Source organism: Thermobia domestica, chromosome 16 (assembly GCF_964235325.1).
Source record: "Thermobia domestica chromosome 16, izTheDome1.hap1.1, whole genome shotgun sequence".
Classification (NCBI taxonomy): Eukaryota; Metazoa; Arthropoda; class Insecta; order Zygentoma; family Lepismatidae; genus Thermobia; species Thermobia domestica.
In genome coordinates this window covers 77,315,119-77,338,216 of record NC_137469.1, presented here as the reverse complement: position 1 = coordinate 77,338,216, position 23,098 = coordinate 77,315,119, and the positions used below count along the sequence as shown (strand labels likewise).

General features: G+C 35.1%; 1 protein-coding gene across 1 annotated transcript in view; it reads right to left on the bottom strand.

Moving 5' to 3' along the window:
- The window catches only part of Ras85D (GTPase ras-like protein 1), a 56,817-nt gene that overhangs the window by 20,184 nt on the left and 13,535 nt on the right, over positions 1–23,098 (bottom strand). The window contains exons 3-6 of the mRNA XM_081742637.1: positions 16,665–16,693; positions 8,123–8,207; positions 2,939–3,081; positions 330–490 (exon numbers count right to left, since the gene is read on the bottom strand). Of these exons, the coding sequence (XP_081598763.1) occupies positions 330–490; positions 2,939–3,081; positions 8,123–8,207; positions 16,665–16,693 (418 nt within the window). The remainder of the gene's footprint in view (positions 1–329; positions 491–2,938; positions 3,082–8,122; positions 8,208–16,664; positions 16,694–23,098) is intronic.

Here is a 23,098-nt window from a genome sequence, read left to right as displayed (position 1 = left end):
TTATTTAAACACTGCTAAAAAAATCATGAAAAGGTTAAATGATTTATTGATCAATTAAAACTTGTAAATTACAGTAAAAATTGAGTCTTTCTAAAGAAAATTGAATTAGTCAAATTTTCTTCTTAATTATCCTAAATATAAAATTTAGGTTACGAAAAGATTGGTGTACAATTCATTTAACTTTTCCCCAATTTCATACGCAGATTGAGTGAATATAATTTTATTCACCGAACTGCACAGTAAAAGTTTCAGGAAATGACCGTTCCTACTGTTAAAAGTGTATATTACTGAAAGTAACGAATGTTTATTGCTGAATAAACTTTACTTACATCCTTCCTTATTTCTCGTACCAACGTGTAAAAGGCATCGTCTACTCCCATGCGAGTTTTAGCTGATGTTTCCACGAAAGGAATTCCATATTGTTTAGCTACCTCTCTCGCTTGGATCATTTCAATTGCTCTCGTAGGAAGATCACATTTATTACCAACCACTGTAAAAAAACGAGGAAAAGAGTTTTAACTTAAAAGTTCTCACAAATACGAACAGTACAACACCAGTATAAAGAAATTGTGGAGACCTCCGAAATTAATTTGTTGTAGTGAAAATGTGTTACACTGAAATAAGCCAACTATCAAGAACTTAGCTGTTACTGTATCGACTGTCCGATCTATATTACATGAACATTAATTCAGACAAAAACAAAATGTAAAGGGAGTTTTTCTTTCAGAGGCGAAGAACTTTATGTTGAAATAAAACAAAAAAATATCCATGAAATTGGCTTTATTTGACAGTCATTTTTATGGCTTTAATGTTTTAACATGATTTTGGGAATGTGACCATCGCGGCTGGCGCGTACACGACGTAATCTGGAGGTCCAATTTTCACACTATCTTTGCAGTATATCAGACTGTATTTCGCCAATAACGCGTCAAATATTGGCTTCCAAGTGCTCAATTGTTTCTGGTTTTTCGGCGTAGACATGCGACTTTACATATCCCCGGAGTAAATAATCTATTGGCGTCAAATTTTCCATAAAGATGCTGGACACAAGATGCTGAGCACGACGACGAATCAACACATTTGAATCATCATCAACGCTGCACACGTCAATCGTTTCTTGTGTTCGTACTGTATGACGTCTTACGGGATGCGTATTATCCTTTACAGTAAACGTACTGCGAAAATGATCCATAGTTTCTCGAATTAATCGTAGGGGCCGCGGTGGCTCAGTGGTAGAGCGTTCGCCTCTGGTGCATGGGCTCGCGCCAAGTGAACTTTGTGGTGGACAAACACCGTGCGCGTGGGTTTCCTCGGGGTTCTCCCGTTTCCTACCACTTTCTTCATTCCACCATTTCACTCATTTCTCATCATCACCGTCTCCTTTAGCCTAACCGGCATAACTGTGGGACGTAACACTCAAGGATTTCATTTCATCTTTCGAATTAATTGCTCTGATGGACGATCATGAGCACCGACGAGTTTGTCGAATTGAACCATGGTTTTTAAAATAAATTTGGACAATTTGAAAACGTTGCTCCGGCGTGAGTCTATTTATGATGAATTGAAACACCAAACTAACCTCAAAACAACCGAGTAATATCAGTTGTCACAGAAAACAGTGTTGTAGGCTTAAAGTTCTCCGCCTCTAAACAAACCATCCTTTATAATTAAACAATGGAAGCGTGTGAGTGTAATAGTCACAAAGTATTTATTCATCCATTGTAGAATTATTTATATGAAATAAAGGCACGTGTTAAAAAATACTTAAGGAAAAATGTTGCATTAAAATGACCATATACATTCGTTAAAATGAAATGTTTTAACACATCAAATAGGGTAAAGGGAAGGAACCTAAAAATAATTTCGGAGATCTAAACATTTCGTTATTCTATTGTTCGTTACAGCAACATTTTAGTGTAGTAATATTCAGAAAACAATTCAAAACATTCCTCACGATAACTGAAAATGGTTACCTATCAAATGGTCCGCATGGAGAATAGTATTATGAGGGCAGAAACGCACACTATGAACAAGAGATGAGAAAATAATAGATATTTTCAAATATAGGTATAACAAAAAGCAGGTGAATGAACTGGAAATAAATACAGCAGGTGAAAGTTTATAAACCCCAAAACTTGCTTCGCTTCCCAGGAATTCTGTGATTTCTTTTTTCACAGAAATTCTTGTGACTATAAAAAATTCATATGAGGGATCGTTTTGCGTCTATAATCGATTTTACCTTACCAATACGGAAATTATTCTTTCTTTCTTTCTCTCTCTCTCTCTCTCTCTTTTTTTTTTTTTTTTTTTTTTTTACATGTTATTTTTATCTTATTTTCCCATAAAAGTATACAAAATGGCTGCGTTCTTTTGATGAACTAATAAGATAACCAGACAAAAATATATTTACTACAAGCACTTACCACCACTTCACATACAATATTACAAATTTACTTACAAAATATAAAGATGACAAGAGTTTTCACCTAGAAGTGAACAGCGGAGTTCTTTTACAACTTATTATATTATTTTCCTTACAATATACAATAGTAAATCCCATAGATTTTCAGCATTTATACCGACAGTAAACTATGTTCTTCTAACTTTCTCCTTATCACGAACAAACTTGCTAAGTACATTGTTGAATTATACCCATTTTTGTTTAATCTTCCATTATCTAAATTTAAAAAAAAAATCAAGCACCAATAATCTGCCTTTCTAAATTATTATTAATTATTTCAACATTATCTTCTATATAGTATGGATTTTCTGTTTTGAAAGGACAGAATGTCAAATGCAGATAATTTTATATACCCAAACTGTACCGTGCGGCTTACGCTCTTACATGAAATATATTTCTTCAATATTTACAGTACATTCCAAGACGCATGTGATTATTTTATCAATAATAGTTCCAATATATGTGAAGATTACTTACAGACCATCGGCACTTCTTCTGCATCTTTCACTCGCTTAATTTGTTCCCTATACATACTAATATCTTCAAATGATTTTGCGTTATTCACAGCAAACACTAACAGAAATCCTTCTCCGGTTCTCATATACTGATCTCGCATTGCACTGAAAAAAAAAAAGGAATATGAGCATTGTGAAAATTATCCAGAAGTTATGATATTAAACATTTAATCATGAAATTAATATCAATTTATGTCAAAGGACCCATGAAAAGTAAATATACAATACAAGCGTGCAAAGGTCTAGAAAATTAGAGATTTCAGTACATATATTTGCAATTTTATACTTGTATTTTTTTTTAAAAGATAATTAAACCGATAAGGATTCCAGGCACAACCAACTGGATGCAAAAATGAGAAAGGAGAAATAATATAAGATGAACATAGTATTTTAAAGAATACTTAAAACCGACAGACGCAGCTCAGAAAGAAAAGGAACAGAATGAGAAAAGACAAAAAGGAAGAAACCTCAGGAGAAGGACAACAGAACGAAACCCCAAGTAACGAAGAAGTGGAAAAGTTAATAGAAAGTTTAAAAAACAACAGAGCACCCGGAAAGGACGAAATATCAACGGAATTAATAAAGTACGCAGGTACACAAACGATTAAAGAAATAGGTGATACGATAACAAATATGGAAAGAAGAAGTATTACCTCCAAAATGGGATATGGGGATACCCTACCCTCTTTATAAAAATTAAGACTGGAATGACTGCTCAAATTACAGAGGCATAATATTAAGCGCAGTATACAAAATCTTCACAAGCATACTTGACAGAATTAAAAAAAAAAAAAGAATAGACAATAGGAGAGTATCAAGTTGGGTTTCGGATAAACAGGGGTACATCAGAATAGCTATTTATACTGAAGCAAATCATGGAGAAATACTACGAACATGGAACAGATCTACACACCCCTTTATCGACTACAAGCAAGTTTTGACAGTATAAACTGAAGCAGAATACTACAAGCATTGCAATATCTCAAAAGTTGAAGAAAACTTATTAATCTGGTCAAAATAACCTTCGATCATACTATGGTAAAAGTGAAAAAGGACATACAACAACAGAAGCGTTCCGGCATAACAAGGAAGTAAAACGAAGTGACGGATTATCTCCAATTTTATTCACACTAACACTGCATATGGCAATACAGAAAACAAATAAGAGATATTCCAATGCAGTGCAGTGCAGTAAACAAGAACGGAACATAAACTAAGGAAGCTTTATTGAAGGCGAAAAGTACATTATCTTCGCACCAGTTATAAACTAAAGAAATAGGATGGAATTCACTATTGAAAATAAAATGTTCGAGAGCGCGAACATATCTAAGTGTAGGAGTATCGTTGGCTGGCTAATAGTGACTGTGTGTAGTGCCATGAAATGTAATAGCTAGAAAAAAAAGAAAAAAAAAAAAGATGATTGCTCGTTTTGTTGTTGGCTTCATAGTTCGAAAAACAAAATAAGAATTGGAATCACCATAGTTTGGAATGTCAGGATAAAAGTAACTAAATACGTTGTTAGACCATATGACAAGAAACACTATGTATTAATGTATAGCTATATAAGAAAGGTGTTACTGTAAGTATTGGTTTGATTTTGCAAATAAGCCTACATAATGATTAATGCTTGTAGTGAAGGAATATAGTAACAGAGATACAGGCTTAGTAACGATACATCGTAGCCCGTTAGCATTTCTACTATTATACTAGGTATGCTAATAGATAATAGCAATTGCATGTCCACTACAATTAAAGAATTCAAGCAGGAAGGGAATAAGGAACAGAAATGCCAACTTATGGATACTGGAAAAACAAAAGCATAAGCAGACAATGAAAATATATCAAAATTGAAAATATATACAAAAAAGATAATCAGACCAATAGTGACAGAGTGTAGAAGTGAGGACTCTTAAAAATGAGAATCAAGTAAAACTACGGAAGTATTTGAAAGGGGAGTAATAAGGACAATTTTTGGACCAAGTAGAGAAAATAATGAATGGAGATTAAGAACAAACGAAGAAACTGAATATATTCTACAAAACAAAGACATTGGAAAATTTATAAAGAGAACGGACACATGGCTTGAGCATACAGAAGGAATGGATGAGCAACGGCTCCCGATGAAGATATTACAAGAAAAGATAATTTCCGACCTAAGCAAAGATATTTAACAGATGTTATATGGGATCTGAAATAGTGAAGAACTGGAGAGAGAAGAATGGAAGCGCCTGTGAATGAAGCCAAAACTCATAATGTGTTGCAGAGCTATACGGTACGGTACGGTAAGTATATATATTAAATATAGCATACATTTTAAACACGAAATAGTTTTAAAAACTTTCACATACAGTTAAAAAACGAGTACATGTTACATATACGCACCATCATTTACCTTATACCAGCGTTTCTCAACCACTACCAATGGTTTGCGAAGATGTTGCAGTGGTCCGTACACAAAATTAAAAGCATTATAACAAAACAAATTACAAATAAATGAGTAAAACTGCTTCACATAAAAAGAACACTAAAAGCCAGACTTTTAAAAATCTTCCTATATTTCACAACAGAATACTACTCGTATTCCCACTTTAGATTCTAAAATTATGACACATTGCAATGATCAGAAAAAATCTAGTACTCACAGGAAATGAGTGGGACTAAGAAATATACAAGGAATTTATTGCTTCGCTTTTCCTGGCTGTTTCCAGTACAATGTAGTATTAATATTTCAACAAGCTGGTTCATGTTTGATATTATTTATTAATACGCTTTGAAGCTCAGTTGATCTTCGAAAGTGCTACGTTATAGTTGGACAGAGTTTGCTCCAGCTCCAGTGTCAGTTAACCCCAGTTTTAATATATTTTTGAAAAGTGTTTTAATAATGGAAAAGTGGCTTAGAACAGGGATTTTGAAAAGTGAAGCAAGTGATGCAAGCGAAGCACATTCTAACTGTGAAACGAGTATTGTTATGGCGAGTACACGTGACTCTCCTATAAAAGCTGAAGCAAGCAGTTCAAAGAAAAAATACAATAGTTCGATTTGGAATCAGGATTTACTTGGTGTGGTAATGCAAGTGAACAGGAACCACAACGTATTTTGTGTTATGAAGTGTTGTCGAACAAGTGTAAGAAAATTGCAAAACTCCGACGACATTTAGAAACAAAGCATTGTGATATGAAAAACAAACCAACTGAACTTTATCAGCGAGCTTAGGGACATTAAATTGTGAGGAAGATACAGTTTCGGTCATGGGTTCAATTAATAGCAAGGCACTAGAAGCACCCTATTTCTTAAGTTTGCACGTAACTAAAGAGAAAGCTCATTCTATCGGGGAAAACTTATTTCTTCCAGTTATAAAAGTTGGGATAAAAACTATGTTTGACCACCAGTTACTAAGATATATAAATTTGATTTCTCTTTCAAAGAATACTTGTTAGTCGCTGAATTAACTGTATGGCAGGCAACGCAGAAGCTCAGTCAATCGAAAGAGTTACGACAAGCTTATTATGCGTTACAAATAGACGAAATTACTGATGTCACAAATGATGCGTAACTGATATGCTACGTTAGAAATGAACATGGTGATGACTACAAGACGTTCTATTTTGTAGTATTTTCCCAACCCGAATAATTGGAGAAGAAATATTTCACTCTTTCGATAGTTACTTAAGAGAGGCATCCAATGGAAAAAAATACGTTCAGATTAAATCAGAATTTAAAACTGCTAGATAATGTTGTAAAGCCAGCTAATTTATTAAAATTCGACGGTTAAATAACAGACAATTTTTCCGTATAATGCGACGAAATGGGCAGTGAATATAAACATCTTTTGCTTCATTCTGAAATTCGCTGGCTTTGAAGGTTATTTGAATTAAGGCACGAAGTTTTATAATTCGTAAGTGAACATTATTCTGATTTTGCTTCACTCATTGTTGTCGATGCATGATTACTGGCATTATCCTATCTTGCAGACATTTTTCTACATTAAATGAACTAAATCTCTCCCTTCAGGGGAAATCGTTCACTATTCTTAATGTTTACAACAAGATAACGTCATTCGAGGGGAAAAAACAGCATATTGCACGTTTTCTAATATTGGAAAATGACATTTTTCTCTAACCAGCTTCGTGAAAAGGTTTTGTAGCCAATTCAAAACTCTATTACAAGAACCTGAAATATTTTTACAAATAGCTCGTTTACGAGAAATTTGTGGATTCGCCATCGATTCGAGGCTTAAAGTCACGAGAACGATCTCTCATTATCGAAAGAAGACTTAATTGAACTCTCAAGTAACAGTAAGCTTCAAATGCAATTCTGTGATCTTGGTTTGTCTCGATTTTGGATCTCGCCTTGAGTGAGAAGTGAATTTCCAAAATTATCTGAAGCATCACTGAAAATTGTCATGCAGTTTTAACAACCTATCTTCGTGAAAATTAATTTTCATTGCTTAAATTGGGCTAGAAATCCAGGAACTCTGTAAGAGGAGACAGCTCAACCATCTCATTAAAAGTTAATAACGTAATTATATTATTAATTTGGTAAATAAACATTAAAAATCTGTTAAAAATATATAATTTGACTTTCAATTGTTTCCTTCCAATTCAACAACTGTGTTCCGTAGGATTTCAAAATAGGGTTTTAGCTTCATTATGTTATCATAGTACAATATGTTCCAAATATTAAGAATATACACACACATTATTAAAAAAGTAAAATTAGTGGTCCATATAAACATCTCAGATATTTGAGTTGCCATCAGGTTTAAAAAGGTTGAGAAATGCTGCTTTATACCCATCAGAATAAGTCAATTTAACATTCAAAACAAAAGTTACACTACATTAATTCTAAATTCACATTCTCGTAACAATGCATACAAAAGTAAAAAATGAAAGTCTACAAATTTATCTAAAAACAATCTCTTACACAAATCCATGTTGAATATTATTGCCCCTTCTCCTAAACTTTAAAAGTAACAATAGATTTACAGTATCAAATGAAAATTTTAGCATTCACTTTAGATCTTGTGCATTTGTACTTTTCAAGAATATCCTTATTGTTACATAATATTTCACATCTCTTTCATTATAATATATCTGCTCAAGAGACAGTTGAATGACTATTTTCCTGTACAAATGAAATTACTTACCTATATTCCTCTTGACCTGCTGTGTCAAGGATATCCAGGAGGCATGTTTCACCATCTATAACTACTTGCTTGCGATAAGAGTCCTCTGCAAGATTTAAAGACAATATTTGAGAAATACTATCAAATTTATCACTTGTAACTTAAAATACCATAATCCTAGTTTCCTAACAGACGAATCGACAAGAAAAAGAACTTAACAAAAAAAAAAAAAAAAAAAAAAAAACTAAGCTACGTTACTCACTGCAATTAAGTTACACCACTGACGGAATATATGATTGCAATGAAAAAAAAAAATATAGTCTATGTATGAAGGTTTGCCCACCGGGTTTTTGAGCTTTTTATTAACCTTATGACGCCAACCTGGGGTCCGTGCGGACCCCAGGCTTCATTATATTCATATATTTTTTTCTGTTTCATATAGTTATCCACGACTAAGAACATCTCTTTTTAAGATGTTTTCAATTCACTCACAACAATTTACTTGTTGTACGCTTCTGTATTTAGAAATTATAAGCATATTTATGAACAAAAACGCATTTAGCACACCTGGGGTCCGTACGGACCCACGGTTTTCCATGCTCCTATATGCACAGATAGATAAATAAAGCTTGCTAATTGGTAATTCCTAGCAATGAAAAACTAAATAAAAGTAAATATTTATTCCTCTGACAAGTGAGTCTTGTTTTAAAAATTGTCAGAAGATGGCAGCACGATCTTTGTGTTATTACTCTATTGCAATTTGGATATCTTCTTGGATGTTAGTATACACATATTTTTGAAACAAATAAATTCTCTTTAGCAAAAACTGTACTTCCTGTATAATATTTGTGAGGAAATTGTTTAATTTTATTTGCATTTCAAAGTTGCCAGAGTATATTACTACTCAAATATACAGAAATGATACGTTTCAGCTCAAAATTGCATTGAGCAAGTTCTGTTATTTAGTTACATTGTCTCGTCTAGGACTGCCCAGAGAAAGCGTTCTGCGGACGTTAGAAGTAACTGATAGCAAGAAAACTGAGGTTGAATCGGACGACAACCATTACGAGTATGAACGTTAATTGTCTAAAGAAGGGAAAGGAGACTAAATTACCGGTAGGTCCAATGAACGTGATGTGGACCTGTTTTCTGATTATGACCCTCCGCAGCGTTCTAGCCGAAGTTTAGACATGTCAGCAGAGCACTGAACAAAGACTGCAGAATTTACAGCTCCACGTGGAAGAAACTTTGGCAGCAAATGTTGTAAAGGAATCAAGGCGCTTTAAACCACGGGATTTCATAACATTCAAAGTCGTCAAGAGAAACTGGAAACAGACAAGATATCAGCATTCCGAGAACTCTGGGAAATATTCGTTCTGAATTTCCACGGTTTGTACAGATCTTTCAATTTCTAAAGTATGGACATGTGGAAGATCTTTTTGTGTGTGTTTACATTCCAAGTATACCCAGAAGATACGGTATAGAAATTTACTGAGTCTGCAATACTGAAACATAATATTCGTTCAGAGACAAAATATATGTTTGTCAGCACGTAGGCCATGAACGAGGCAATGTAAAAGACCTGGTGAAGTGACTTGTAAAGCCATGGTTAAATAAAGGATGAAATATAACTATGGAGATTTATTTCAGAAGCACGCGGCTCGTCGGGAGTTGCTTCTTCAGTTAACAACAGTTGTTGGTACAATGAGAAGGTGCAAAAGGGATATCCATAGGGAAACGTTTGAAAGCAGTGAGCGATCAGAAAATACGTAGAAATAAAGAAAATGTAGTAAATAGAAAATATCAGCAGAATGTATTGTAGTACAAAAATGTTCCACTATATATACTGTGTTTATTTTTACTATGTTATAGTAAATAAAACTAATCAACTGTATTTAACAATATAATAAAAATAAAACCTAATAAAAAGTGCCTACTAACAACGCACTTGTTGGTTGGGGTCCGCACGGACCCCAGGTTGACATTAACGTAATCTCTGAAAGGTTGGCGTCATAAGGTTAATATATTATTGGTACAACTACGGTGATCATATTGAAAAGTGATTTTTATCCGATTTTGAACTTTCCTTGGGGGAATTAAATGCTTTTATGTTAAGGTATTCAACAACATTCAACACAAGACCTTTATAAAGTTCTGAATGGACTGAATAATAAAACCTTACCTTAGCTTGAGATAATTATATAATAAATTAATGTATGGATTATATTTATAGCCTATTTGAAGAAAAAAAATGCAATTTTAGAAAATACTTTCAGTGGATAGTGTGCTCGCCGACTCGGCGACGCCAAGGGATGTTATCCCTCATACATTTGACGAGTTTAAAGCCATAGCCTAGGTGCCGATATTACTAGTAAATATGTAGTGCATTAGTAAAACTATTAGTATTATTTCTTACCTTCAGTAAAATTTAGTATTCCGACAACAACAGTTTAGTTCAGTTATTTGTTGGTACTCTTCAAATAAGCATTCTGTAGAATCAACACCAACAATAGCGTAAAAATTCTTGTCAAATTTAAGAAGATTAATGCTCAGAGTTCCGAAAACTACATAACGCTTACTATTTCAAGTGCTGAATTCAAACTTCCTTACTAGTGGTAATTTCGATGTACATTAAAGAAAGACGCATTTGTGAGAGAAGGAAAGAAAGACGCATTTGTGTGTGTGTGTGTGTGAGAGAGAGAGAGAGAGAGAGAGAGAGAGAAAAAGAAAGACGCATTTGTGTGAGAGAGAAAGAAAGACGCATTCGTGTGTGTGTGTGAGAGAGAAAGAGAGAGATAGAGAGAAGAAAAAAGAAAAGAAAGAAAAAGGAAAAAGAAAGAAAAAGGAAAAATAAAGAAAAATGAAAAAGAAAGAAAAAGAAAAAAGAAAGAAAAAGAAAAAAGAAAGAAAAGAAAAGAAAAAAGAAAGAAAGAAGTGCTCGGGAAATTCCCCCGCAATTGAACGCACAAAGCATCGGAACTGAATACTTCAGCAATAAAACTACTTTATGCTGGAAGATATTTCATTTCATTTAAGACATTTTGAAACATTTACTTTATAAAATATGAATTATATCTTTGTTAATTGTTTTAAATTCCCATAATAGAACGCTCAAAGTATCGAAAATGAACTTCAACAATAAAACCATTTATTTTACGCTGTTAAATTAATATACTTTGTGTTCATATTTGGCCAACGTCACCGAGGCTTCTAGGATGATTCGGTCTACATTTTTTCGTTTGTCTGGTTGTACCACACATACTACAGGGTATCACTTTTGGTCTTGTAAGTTTAAATTTTAAGGGTACAAGCACAAGACACACTAAATTTTCTGTAAATTTTGGCGGCATACCAACATAAAATTTCAAAATGGTGACCTTTAAAAAAAACTAGCAGGTATCTACGCTACAAAGCGCAATTTTCGGTCTTTTAAGTTGAAATTTTTACAGTAAAAGCAGGAGACACTAAATTAGCTATATATATTTTGGCGGTCATCCAACGTAAAATTTCAAAATGATGGCCATTTGTTTCAGAACAGCGGTGAATGGAAAATTGTTGCAAGTTATGACAATGATAATCTTGAAATATAAATCACATTTTAACACTTTTACCACAAAGCATTGAAATATTTCGAAAAAAAAAAAAAAAAAAAAAAAAAAACATATGGGCCCAGGTGGGTTGGGCTTTTTTTTTTTAACGTTTTTTTTTCAAACCCTGATATGTATGCCACTTGTCACCCTTCAATAAACACCAACCATATAGTTTTGAAAGCAAGCTAAGACCAAGTAATAGTATATAAATCCAATAAAACAATGAGTGTCATGATGAGAAAAAAAAAAACAGTCTCTCAACTGAAATATTCGGAAGTTACTATAATAGATTTACTACCTTGTAAAGAAGAAAATGTTAGCTTAATTTGAGAAGAAACACAACACTGTCAGACGGAATTCGAACTCGGTGAACGGAAAGAAACTATTACAGAATGTCCACACCATTTGGTATTAAAAAAAAAAAACTTTCCATGACCAAAGTTCCAGATTTCCCTGACCATTGAATAATTTAAAAATAAGAAAGAAAAAAAATAGAAACCCCAGTCTCCCACTTCCCCATAGCTGGCCTAGTGCTCTCTCTACTTCTGCTTCTTTCTTTTTACAATTTTCTTTAATCTAAAACAATGTAAATTTACAAACATATGCATTAGGCTGATATTACACTTGTTATTTCATAAATTCAATAACTGAGCAATGGATCTAAATTGATAGTTCCCTGACTTTTCCTGATACATTTCTACTTCCCTGACTTTCCAGAATGTGGACACCCTGTATTACCATGAGGACCAAGTATTTTGCATTTATAGATAATGTTCATTCTAGTGTGGGCTCGACAGGTTATTTCTTTTATTGTTTGAAGTATATACTTTTCAATATATTACATTCGTATACATATAATCTGATATGTATACATATATTGTATTACATTCGTTACTTATTCTATCATTTGAATTATAATGCTACCGTAGTTGTACAACTCATTTTGTTTTATATTATACAAGTGTGTATATATATATATATACCTAGTTATATCATAAATACTGTCACAAGTTTGAATGTGAATAACACAGAGAGTATTAACACCAAGGCAATTTATTTTGGCCATGTTTTACATTGATATGTTGTACACCTGACGCACGAATCATTTTTCGAAATGTCCCCCCTTGGCCTTGATGCAGGCACGAAGTCTGTCCGGTTGGCACTATGCACCACGTCCATGGGAAAATTGTTCACTGCTTGGGTCAAGGATTGTTTTAGACTGTCGACAAATGGGTGCCGTTTATGGCAGACCTTTGCCTGAAGGACTGCCCAAAGTTTGTAATCCAACGGGTTAAGGTCCGGGCTGCTAGAAGGCCAATCAGCGGTAGAAATGAAGTCGGGGACGTTCCGTGCCCGCCACTCCTCGGTTGTTTTCGCTTTGTGGCCTGGAGCGGAATCCTGCTGGAAGGTCCACCTTTCTCCAGGGAACATGGTAGCAGACAGTGGTTTCACTATAGGTGTTAGCACTATGTCCTGGTACACCTTGGTAGATGTTTTAACACCTTTATCGCAAACATGCAGCTGGGTTGTGCCTGGGTAGCTCACTCCCCACCAAACCCTCACTGAGGCAGGATAATATGCCCTTTGAACCCTTGGAGCTGTCTCAGCAGCTGCAGTAGATGACGTGGCACACAAACGGTCATTTTGGGCGTTGTGGGCCTGCTGAATTGTGAACACCTTTTCGTCAGTGAACAGAATCTTTCTGTGCAGATTGTTGGCGTAACGCCGCAACAGTTTCTTTGATTTAAAATCCCTCTGTGACATTAATGTGAGTCAGAAAGTGACCAGTCCGCCTCTTATATGCCCGTAGATGTAGGTCACTCCTGAGCACACGAGACATGGAATTTCTGCTGATGTTCATCTCAGCAGCCATCACACTTTGTGTTCGAACAGGATTTCTTCGAATTCTTGCTGCAACTGCTTTCTGGACCTGCGGGGTTCGTACCGTTCGTGGTCTGCCACTCCTTGCGCGGTCAGCTGCCGTTCCAGTTTCGGTGTATCACTGTATGGCGCAATATACGAATCTCTTGCTGATTTGTAGGGGTTTCAGAAGGTTGAAAATCTCACCTGCTGTCTTCCCGACCTTGTGTAGTGCAATTACTGCTACACGATTTTCGTAATCGCCCCACTTCATCAGAACTCAGTACAATATCAACGTATGTCATGAACAGTCAAACACACACTACATGCATCTTCCGCTTTATACACAGATGGCAGCACTGTGCCACTCCAAACTTTGTGACAGTATTTATGATATATATATACACACTAGGGTGGTCCTTATTTATATGGGGAAAATAAATTTAGGAATTTGTTTGGACGAACCTCCTAAAATGGTTCCATATGGGACTAAATTAAGCCACGAGAAAAGTTAGGCCCATTGAAAAATTTTAAATGGTGTCTCAAGCGACCTAAAGCTTTGAATCCGATTACAATACATAGTATATGGGGAAAATATGGAATAAACCCTTGTAATTTAGAAACGGCTTAAGGGAATGGGAAGATGTTTTGGATAGTGAAACTAGAGGAAGAAACACGCCTAATTTTGTATAGCATTATCGTGGCAGCCATCTTGAATTAGAGTCAACATTTTTAAATAGAAAGATGGTCATGTAACATATCGTTTTGAGGTAGTGTTTCACCAGAATTACAAATCTGGCATTATTTTCAAGCTTACTATAATCATGTATGTGTTATTACGTCTGAAAAACGAAATGCGTCGTGTAATGTTATTTTATTATAGTTATGGACCACAGATTTGTAAGAATTTTCGAAATCTATTACAAACTAAAACAAACTGCTAGAGAAAGTTAAATCTTTGTTTCGCTATGAACTACAAATAAGTTTCCAATAAGATGACTCATAGACCATTATGAGGAAAATGAAAATTACAACTTGGAAGAAATTGAAATACCACTTATTTACGTAGCAGCTTTATGGTAAGTTTTCAATCTTATTTGCTACATAGTTCACTTTGTCACATCTAGGAAAAGATCGTCTATGGGCCATCATTGTCTGCAAAAGAAACTGTTGCTGCTCCTCATTTTCTGTAAGAACGTTGTTGTAATCTTCTATTAGTTTAACTTTCTGCTGCATCGTTTGTTACGTGAATGAATTTAGCTACTGTCTTTCCTTGAAGACAGTCACTGTTATTTGACCATGAAATCGGATCACACTCAAACCCTTTGGGTATTTTAAACCTCTTGAGGAAAATTTGTGTGTTTGTTGTAACGAAATCACTTATTTCTCTTTTCACAAGAATTTTTATCGATTCACCTCTTGCGTCAAGCTTTTTAGCTGTTTCACGGTTTCTCCTTACAGTAAATTCTTTCAACAATTTTTTATTTTTCAATTATGCTAACTTCATCATCAAAAACTCCAATGCTGCGTGTTTCTCCGTCAAGTACCAGAGATGGCGAGAAAATTTAGAAACAGCCATTTCAGATAATTCAGCATCTATTTGTCAATAACTGTACGAACCTTTCAAAAATTGCAGATCTTGTAATGGTGAATGGGATGCTTGATCACATTTAACCACGCTTGCACATATTGTTGTATCAGAAAAATGCGTACTCTCTGAAGACCCGTTTCTATTTGCTTCGTTACACGAGATTGTTGGCGAAAAAGAAATATATTTAAACAGTAGATTGCTTTTCCCATCCATCTTACATGGTGAATTGCTCCAGGCAAACGAAAGAAAAAAGTCTGGAGGAGGTATGCCATCCAAGAATATGACGATCAGTTCTAAAAATTCCCTGTAATCTTCTCTGAGGTGTCCTGCTTGTACAAGTTTGATAACAAAATTAAATACTTCATTTTTCACATCGGAAATATTATTCCTTATATCATCATCATCATCTTCAATGGTCGCTTGAGGCACCATTTAAAATTATTCAATGGATCTAAATTTTCTACTGGCTTTAGTCCCATATGAAACCATTTTAGGGGGTTCGTCCAAAGAAATTCGGAAATCAAAAATTAAGGACCATCCTAATATATATATATATATTGCCTGCAAACGATGGCAGGTTTCACCTTTAAAAAATTAAGTATCGGATTCATTTATTATTGTTAAATTTACCTTATCTCTCCAACAATTGATTATAGAGATTATAGCGAATTAAGAATAAAATACATACGTGAAACTGTAACTGCCGTTAAAAATATCACAGTTCAGTAGTTTAACCTGCAGATTCTTATGTTCTTAAAGAACTATTAAATTGTAAAGTGCATTCTCCTGGCACAATACGGAAGAAAAAGTTAAAATGAAATAAAGCATTCAGTTTATTCCCAAGCGGATCAAAAGCGTGTGTGCCACTCGGGACTCCAATATAACTTAGATAACTATTTACAAAAAAACTTGTCCTTATGTCTTACAAGCATTTTATACAATAGTCCTTTTCAACTACCTACTGATTAACTGTAAATAAAATAAAGGGAATAGTAACTTGAAGAGCTTTTTACATGGAATTTGTTAGATTTATGATGCAAACTACTTTTATCTTTAATACACCCATGCATAAATACATAACCGATCTATAATATACACAAAAATTTATTTTGTACGGAACTATAAGTCAGTCATATAGAACCTACAATCATCCGTCGAAATTTTAGTTTTAATTTCCTTATTCATCTAAAAATATTTGTTAAACCTCTCCGTTGAATTATTGTTTTAATATAGATATATATTGAAATACGTATAACGAATATTTCCATTTTCAAGTTATTCTAAGAAATATTTTTACTATATAAAAAGTTTTGATGAATAGTGCGCGTAGAAACATATGGACAAATAATTGAAAACAGCTTTTTACGAAAATATTCTGATCATCGATAAAAATTACACCTAACTCGTAACTGAAATCTACTTTGCTTACAGTTTTGCGTATAGTTTAGTTACAAATCATGAGCGAGGGAAGATGTTTATATATTAGAACAACAACTACTATTATTAATGAAACGAATCTTACCTATGGTAGGGTCATATTCATCCACAAAACTGAAAACAAAAAGGAAAAATAATGTTAGAATATTTCCAAATGCAATTTTACATTTGATATTTTTACTACTTATTATTATAAATTACATATATAGGGTGTCCCAAAAGTAACAGCGAAATATGAAACCACAGATTCCTGGCACTAAAACAAGAAAAAAAAAATGTTTATACGACATACAGTCCGGAAATGGACAGGGACAGCTTCGAATGTGTTGGAAAAGGAGCTTCACCACCTGCCAGCGAGATAATGATAGGAGGCGGGTTCAGAAAGACATAAAAATCATATCGGCTTGACATGTTACATGCATATAACCGCGGCAGAGATTCTTCATACGTCATTTAGGGATTCACCGAACATCTGTACGGTAGGGGGTTAATGAAACGGTGCAGTAAAGATGGAAACCATACTGAAAAAAAGTTGTCCATGGTATGATTGCACGCACATGTACAATGGGAGTCAAAGCAAATATCACTTAGCATGGTTGCATAATTTCAAGGGACAATGGGAAGTGGTATACCAGATAGAAACTTGCAGAGAGAGGATAGAAATAAGAACAAGCGTAACTAGTCATGTCCTGTAATGAAATAGCAGAATCCACAACGACGTACTGTTTTTGTAACTTAGTATCTTATACAGAGTAGCACTACAAACTACTCGATTATACGTGCCAACAATAAACGTACCTGAAGAAGATGTTCAAATTGCTGTTCTCCCACATCTATGTAACGTGCTAATCGTGAGTTTCGAATGCATTCCATCATTCCCGGTGTATTGCATAACTGTTCACACACATCTTCAATGCAGTTTTGTAAATCTACAAGTTCCTTCCCCCCCCACATTCGAAGCTTTCTAACTCCGCCCCTGTCCATTTCCGGACTCTATGTCACATATTTTTTTTCTTGTCTTGGCGCCTGGAATCTGTAGTTTCATTTTTTCCCATTACTTTTGGGATGCCCTGTATACTTACATATACATTGATGTAACTATGTTTGTCTGCCAACTCCTCATAGACTGCTACATTGACTTTAACTATTTTTGGCACATGAGTTGATCATGACCTAACGATAACGTATATTTTTGTCATTGTATATTCTAAGAGAAGGAGCGGGAGGAAGGGGTGTCAACATATTCGAAAAATTAAGTATCTCACGTGCTCGTCAAGTAAGAACTATGAAACTCGGTATATACATTCCACATTAAAAATGGGTTACGTTGTAAATCCTTATTTTTTATAATTTCCGTTTTAAGAGGTGAGGAGGCATTTTCTGTAATCTATATACGCAAAAAATGCATAACGTGTGTGTCAGCATAACACTGGAACAATTTCAACCAAGCTTGGTACACATCACTTACAAGCATGAAAATGTATCGTGGAGCAGGCCCGCATTTAGGTAAGTGCTATTCTGTGCTCGAGCACAGAGCGGCAGAATTTAGGGGGCGGCAAAATTTTGGATTTTTTAAAGAATCACAATAAAGAAATATTTAAAAGCAGCAACCCGCAGAGTCCCGTACAAGCGCGAAAAAATATATTAATGTGTTTAATTCGCTCAAATTACAGTAGTTACTAATTAGCTAGCTTATCTGATTATTTTTTTAAAGCCATCCTCTCTCACCCCCACCCAAAGGGGTGAGGATGAACTTGAACATCATGAAAACTGATACCGTTAAACTCAGCGACCTCGAAAACTATGAAGTCAACACACACTTTCAAAATCTCGCCCCCTTCCTAGGGAGTGAAGGTATGACCTTGAAGGTGAATTGGATTAAAACTGTCACTATTCATCTCAAGAATGCCCAAAACTATGAATTCAACTCTAATATTGCTCGTTTTCGAATTTTAAAATGCCCCTATGTTATTCTTTTGGGAACTTTGAACCCTTCCCCCCCCCCCCATATCTCAGCTCAGATGTGACCTAGGAACCTGGATCAGGTTTTGATCATTTGTCTGCGAGCTTTAAAACATATAAAATTTCATGTTTCTATTATGGTTCTCGGGTTGAAAAGCGCTACAGACAGACAGCTTAAGAATTAACAGAATGCATTTTCTCCGGACAGTAAATTAAAACATACCTTAATAAATTACATGCCAGTATTGAGGGAATGTGTCCCCAATAGATGAGTGGCTAAGCTCGTTGCCTTGTAATCAAGAGGTTCCGAGTTCGATTACCGGCGGGGACACAAGTGATTCGGATCCCAAGTTAAGCTGTAGATCCCGTCCTTAGTACATCATCATCCCATGGAAGGCAATGGCAAACTACCATGGATTCACCTTGCCCAGGGACCTACGGGTCAAACACATACCTTCAGGCAGAACAGATTATAATAATCATTGAGAGAACTAGGTCATTTAAAATTACGTAGTAAATTTTGAAACTTGTCATACCTATCCTGCTACTTAACAAGAGCTGGTATGTTTGCAAAATCATGGTTTGTTTCCTTTTTGAAACATAAGATTGTGCGGGGAGGGGCGGCAAATTATTTAGAGCACCGGGGGTGCACAATATATGAATACGGGCCTGCCATGGGGTAATCTCCCGTAGCACCCTTAGGGGGTGACGTGTAGAAATAATCGAAAATTATCACTATTAGTGTCGCATTCATAATTTTTAGGGTCACCATGATGAATAATGACACCCCCGATGCCGTCTAAGTTCAGCCCTATCAGCATAGGTAATTAGAAGGATGAAAAAAAATGTCCAAAAGAACCGAGACTGGTGTTGAATCCACTCTTCAGGTTCATGGGCAAACGGCTGATCCATTTGAAATGACTTGGAGCAGTTAGTATTCACTTGAAGCTGAGTTTTTATCATGGCATTTTGATTAAAGAGTTTAGTCTAGAGAAAGTAAGTTCTTAGTTTAACGTCCCATGATTATGCACCGAACCTAAGGGAGACGGTGATGATGAAACGGATGATAATGGTGGAATAACAAGAGCAGGAGAAAACGTGATACTCCCAAGAAAACGAACATGGTATTTGTCCGCCAAAAGCTCACTTGGCAGAGACTGGAATCGCATCATGGACCCCAAGTGCTAGAGTAAGCGCTCTACCACTGAACCACCACAACTCCAGGGAAGTAGGGTGTTACAAAGTTTATGCCAAAAGTAAAGTATGTCACGGATGTTTATCACTACACTTATATTGAAATGCGTATTCTACCGGGGAAAAGGATTACATTGCCTTCCATAAACCTACCCTCATCGTACGAAAACGGGTATTTTAATTAATACTATCTATATACATAAAACGTACCACTATGTTAAACGTATAAACATACAATCACATCGGTTTTATTCCTTTGAACTGTTTGAATGACACAGTGTTCTGAGATTCTGCGATGCAAACTACAAGAAAACGTAAAACTTATGCAGTTGATTGTAGAGATCATTTGGCTATGTATCGGAGACCGGTAATAATAACTCTAACTGGTCAGTAGTCGATATCGTCGTAATAGCAATGAAGATGATGTCACACTTATGTCTTGGTATTGAGTCGTCGGTCTCTCAAACTGACTCCGATTTCTTTAAGTATTTTCAGAAGTTTAGTCCAATTAATCTGGTCGAAAGCTTTTTGCCAGTTGATGACGTCAAACACAACTCTTCCTTTACGTCAAGAACTCGTTCTGACGTAACTCTCATCAATCCAATAGCATATCCCAGTACGGTGTCTTTTCTTTTCCGGAATTAAAATTGATCTCTGTCCACATCTCTTCTACCTTACTTTCCAGCCGCCTGTTCAGTATTGCGCAATAATCTTTCCAGTGTGGGAAGTAAGGCTAATGGTTCTGTGATCACCACAATTTTTTATTTGCTTTTCCCTAGGTAATGCAACCATTGTAACATCAAGAAAATCCGCTGGCCATTTTCCACTCAGGTAGATTTTGTTAATAAGGAAGTCAGTACTTTCACTGCATTGTCTCCTAATCCCATGAGCAAATTTGCTGGAATGTCGTAGTCTCCAGTGGTCTTCTTCGCATGTCTTTGATGGCTTGTACTGCTTCACTTTCCAATATACTGGGTCCTTTTTCTTCATCATCCACCTCTTCCTTTGCTTCGATCGCCTAAGGCGGTACTTTGATCATACAGCTCCTTTATGTAATCCTCTCCGATTCTGATATGGTTAGTGTCTATATGATTTTGTTCATCTTTGATTCCAAACGTGCTTTTAGCTTTTCTTCCTAGTTCTTGTGCTTTCTGATATATCAGATCATATCTGCCGCCCTGCTGAAGTTTCATTATTTCTTCACCTATCTGTTCCATGTATTTTTCTTTGGCTTTGTCCGTCTCTCTTCTCAACTGATTATTCAACCTTCTGTATTCTTTGATATCTGTTGTTCTTACCCTTCTGCGTTCCTCCATCTTCTTAAGTATCACTTTAGTTATCCAAGGTTTTCTCGGTACTCTTTCCATCTTGTCAATATTATTGTGGAGTGTGTTTAGCAGAATCAATAGCTTTTCCCAAACTATTTTCCACATTCTCTACCATATTGTCTACTGCACAGAATTTTTCTTCAATCTCTTTCACATCACTGTCCATACTTCCTACTCGCTCTGTTCCATTTTCGATCTCTCCTCCCATTTATTTTTTTCTTTTATTTTTATTTTTATTTTTTTAAAATTTTAACTAGGTTTACACTTCTGCCGCTAAGCTATTGTGATTCGAATCAATATCTTCAGGTCTCGTACACTATTGCTGAAACGTTGCTTGGCATGAATGTAATCGATTTGATAGAGTTTCTTATCTCCTGATGCACGTATATCTTTGGTTTTTATTGCTTGATATTATATTCAGTGTCAGATTATACACCCTCCAAATTTACAATACTGCTTCACGTAATAGAGGTTGTTCATTATCTTCACTGTGGACGTACTACGGAAACCATCTGAAAAATGTCTAAAGTGGCAAAGTAAACTTTCATATGGTTCCAAAAGTTATCTACTAAACATGTTAATCTACGCAAAGTAAATGGTAACCATATCAAGACACACACTGCATCCTTTTATATATTATATATATAACAGCAGAACAACAATAATAATAAAAAATCTGCTTTTCTATTATTTGGGGAAGGAAGATCAAAAAAGTGTAACATCGGTACGTCCACGTCTTTAAGCCAATCAATCTTCATTCTAGCCGATCAAATGATAATACTACACGAGTAATATAGTATTAGATCCCCGTTTACACCGGTCCACTATCCCTCCTCTGAAACAGTGATTACTGATTTTCATCAGCAAATAATATTGTTACTCTCTTTGGGAATACCACTTACTACAAACATGTGTTTTATCAGATGGAGCACTTTCAGCGTTACCAAACAGTAACCAAGATATTTTAATGACTTGTGTTGATAAAATAGGTGGGTGAACTATACGAATGAAGTGCATCAGCGAAGCAAGATACAGTTCTAGAACTTGCAAGAACTACTGTAATTGGCACAACCCCATACGGAAAACTCACTGCAGTAGCTACTTTCTGCTGAAGAAAGTGGTCTTCCTTCATTGCACATACTGTTCAAGTTACGGTATGATTTGTGAAGCATTCTGTGAGTTTATGGATTCATTGAAAGTTCAACTGTCTAGATACCTTCTTTGTTTATGGAATGAAATTCCATCTGAATTTTTTACATGTATTGGAGAAGTACCTAAGTATTTAATATCCGTTAACCGTTCATGCGGCTTCAGCCCCTAACATTCGCAAATAATTATTGAAATTTCGATATTTGTACTTGCAATGTAAATATTTCCTATGGGCACTTAGGTTCTATACACAAGGCGATTTGAAAGGGAGTATGAAAATTTTGAGAGATGAATTCTGACATCAAATCCAGCAGAAAAGTTCCTATAAACATGAGTCGAATTCAGCATCGTTTTCGAGTTACAGGGTTTCCAACTCGGGAACAAAATCGGCTCGCGACAATGGAAAATAAAATATAAATTTCGTGTTAAATCAGAAACTATGTGCTAAAGTTATGATGAAGTTCAGAAAGTTGATTTGTATCAATATGATAATTTTTACGTGCGTTGCAATTAGGTTGTCAGTGTTGCCAACTTGCTAGAACTTTTATTTGTTTCCAAATGACACTACGTGGATTTTATTTGATATTTGATATTCATTAATGACTGCAAACATCACATGAAGCATAATTTTCTCATGAAGCACAATGTCGAATAAAAACTACGTCTGTGTAAGTTGTAATACTAATAATAATACTAATACTAATAATAATAATAATAATAATAATAATAATAATAATAATAATAATAATAATAATAATAAAAAGAAGAAGAAAATACGTATTATTGCAAAAGCTCTCGTAACTCCACGCATCAAGTTTAAACTTAATCAAGAAGTTCTGCTGCAACCACAAAACAGTTTATTACGAGATTCGGTGTCGTGACCATC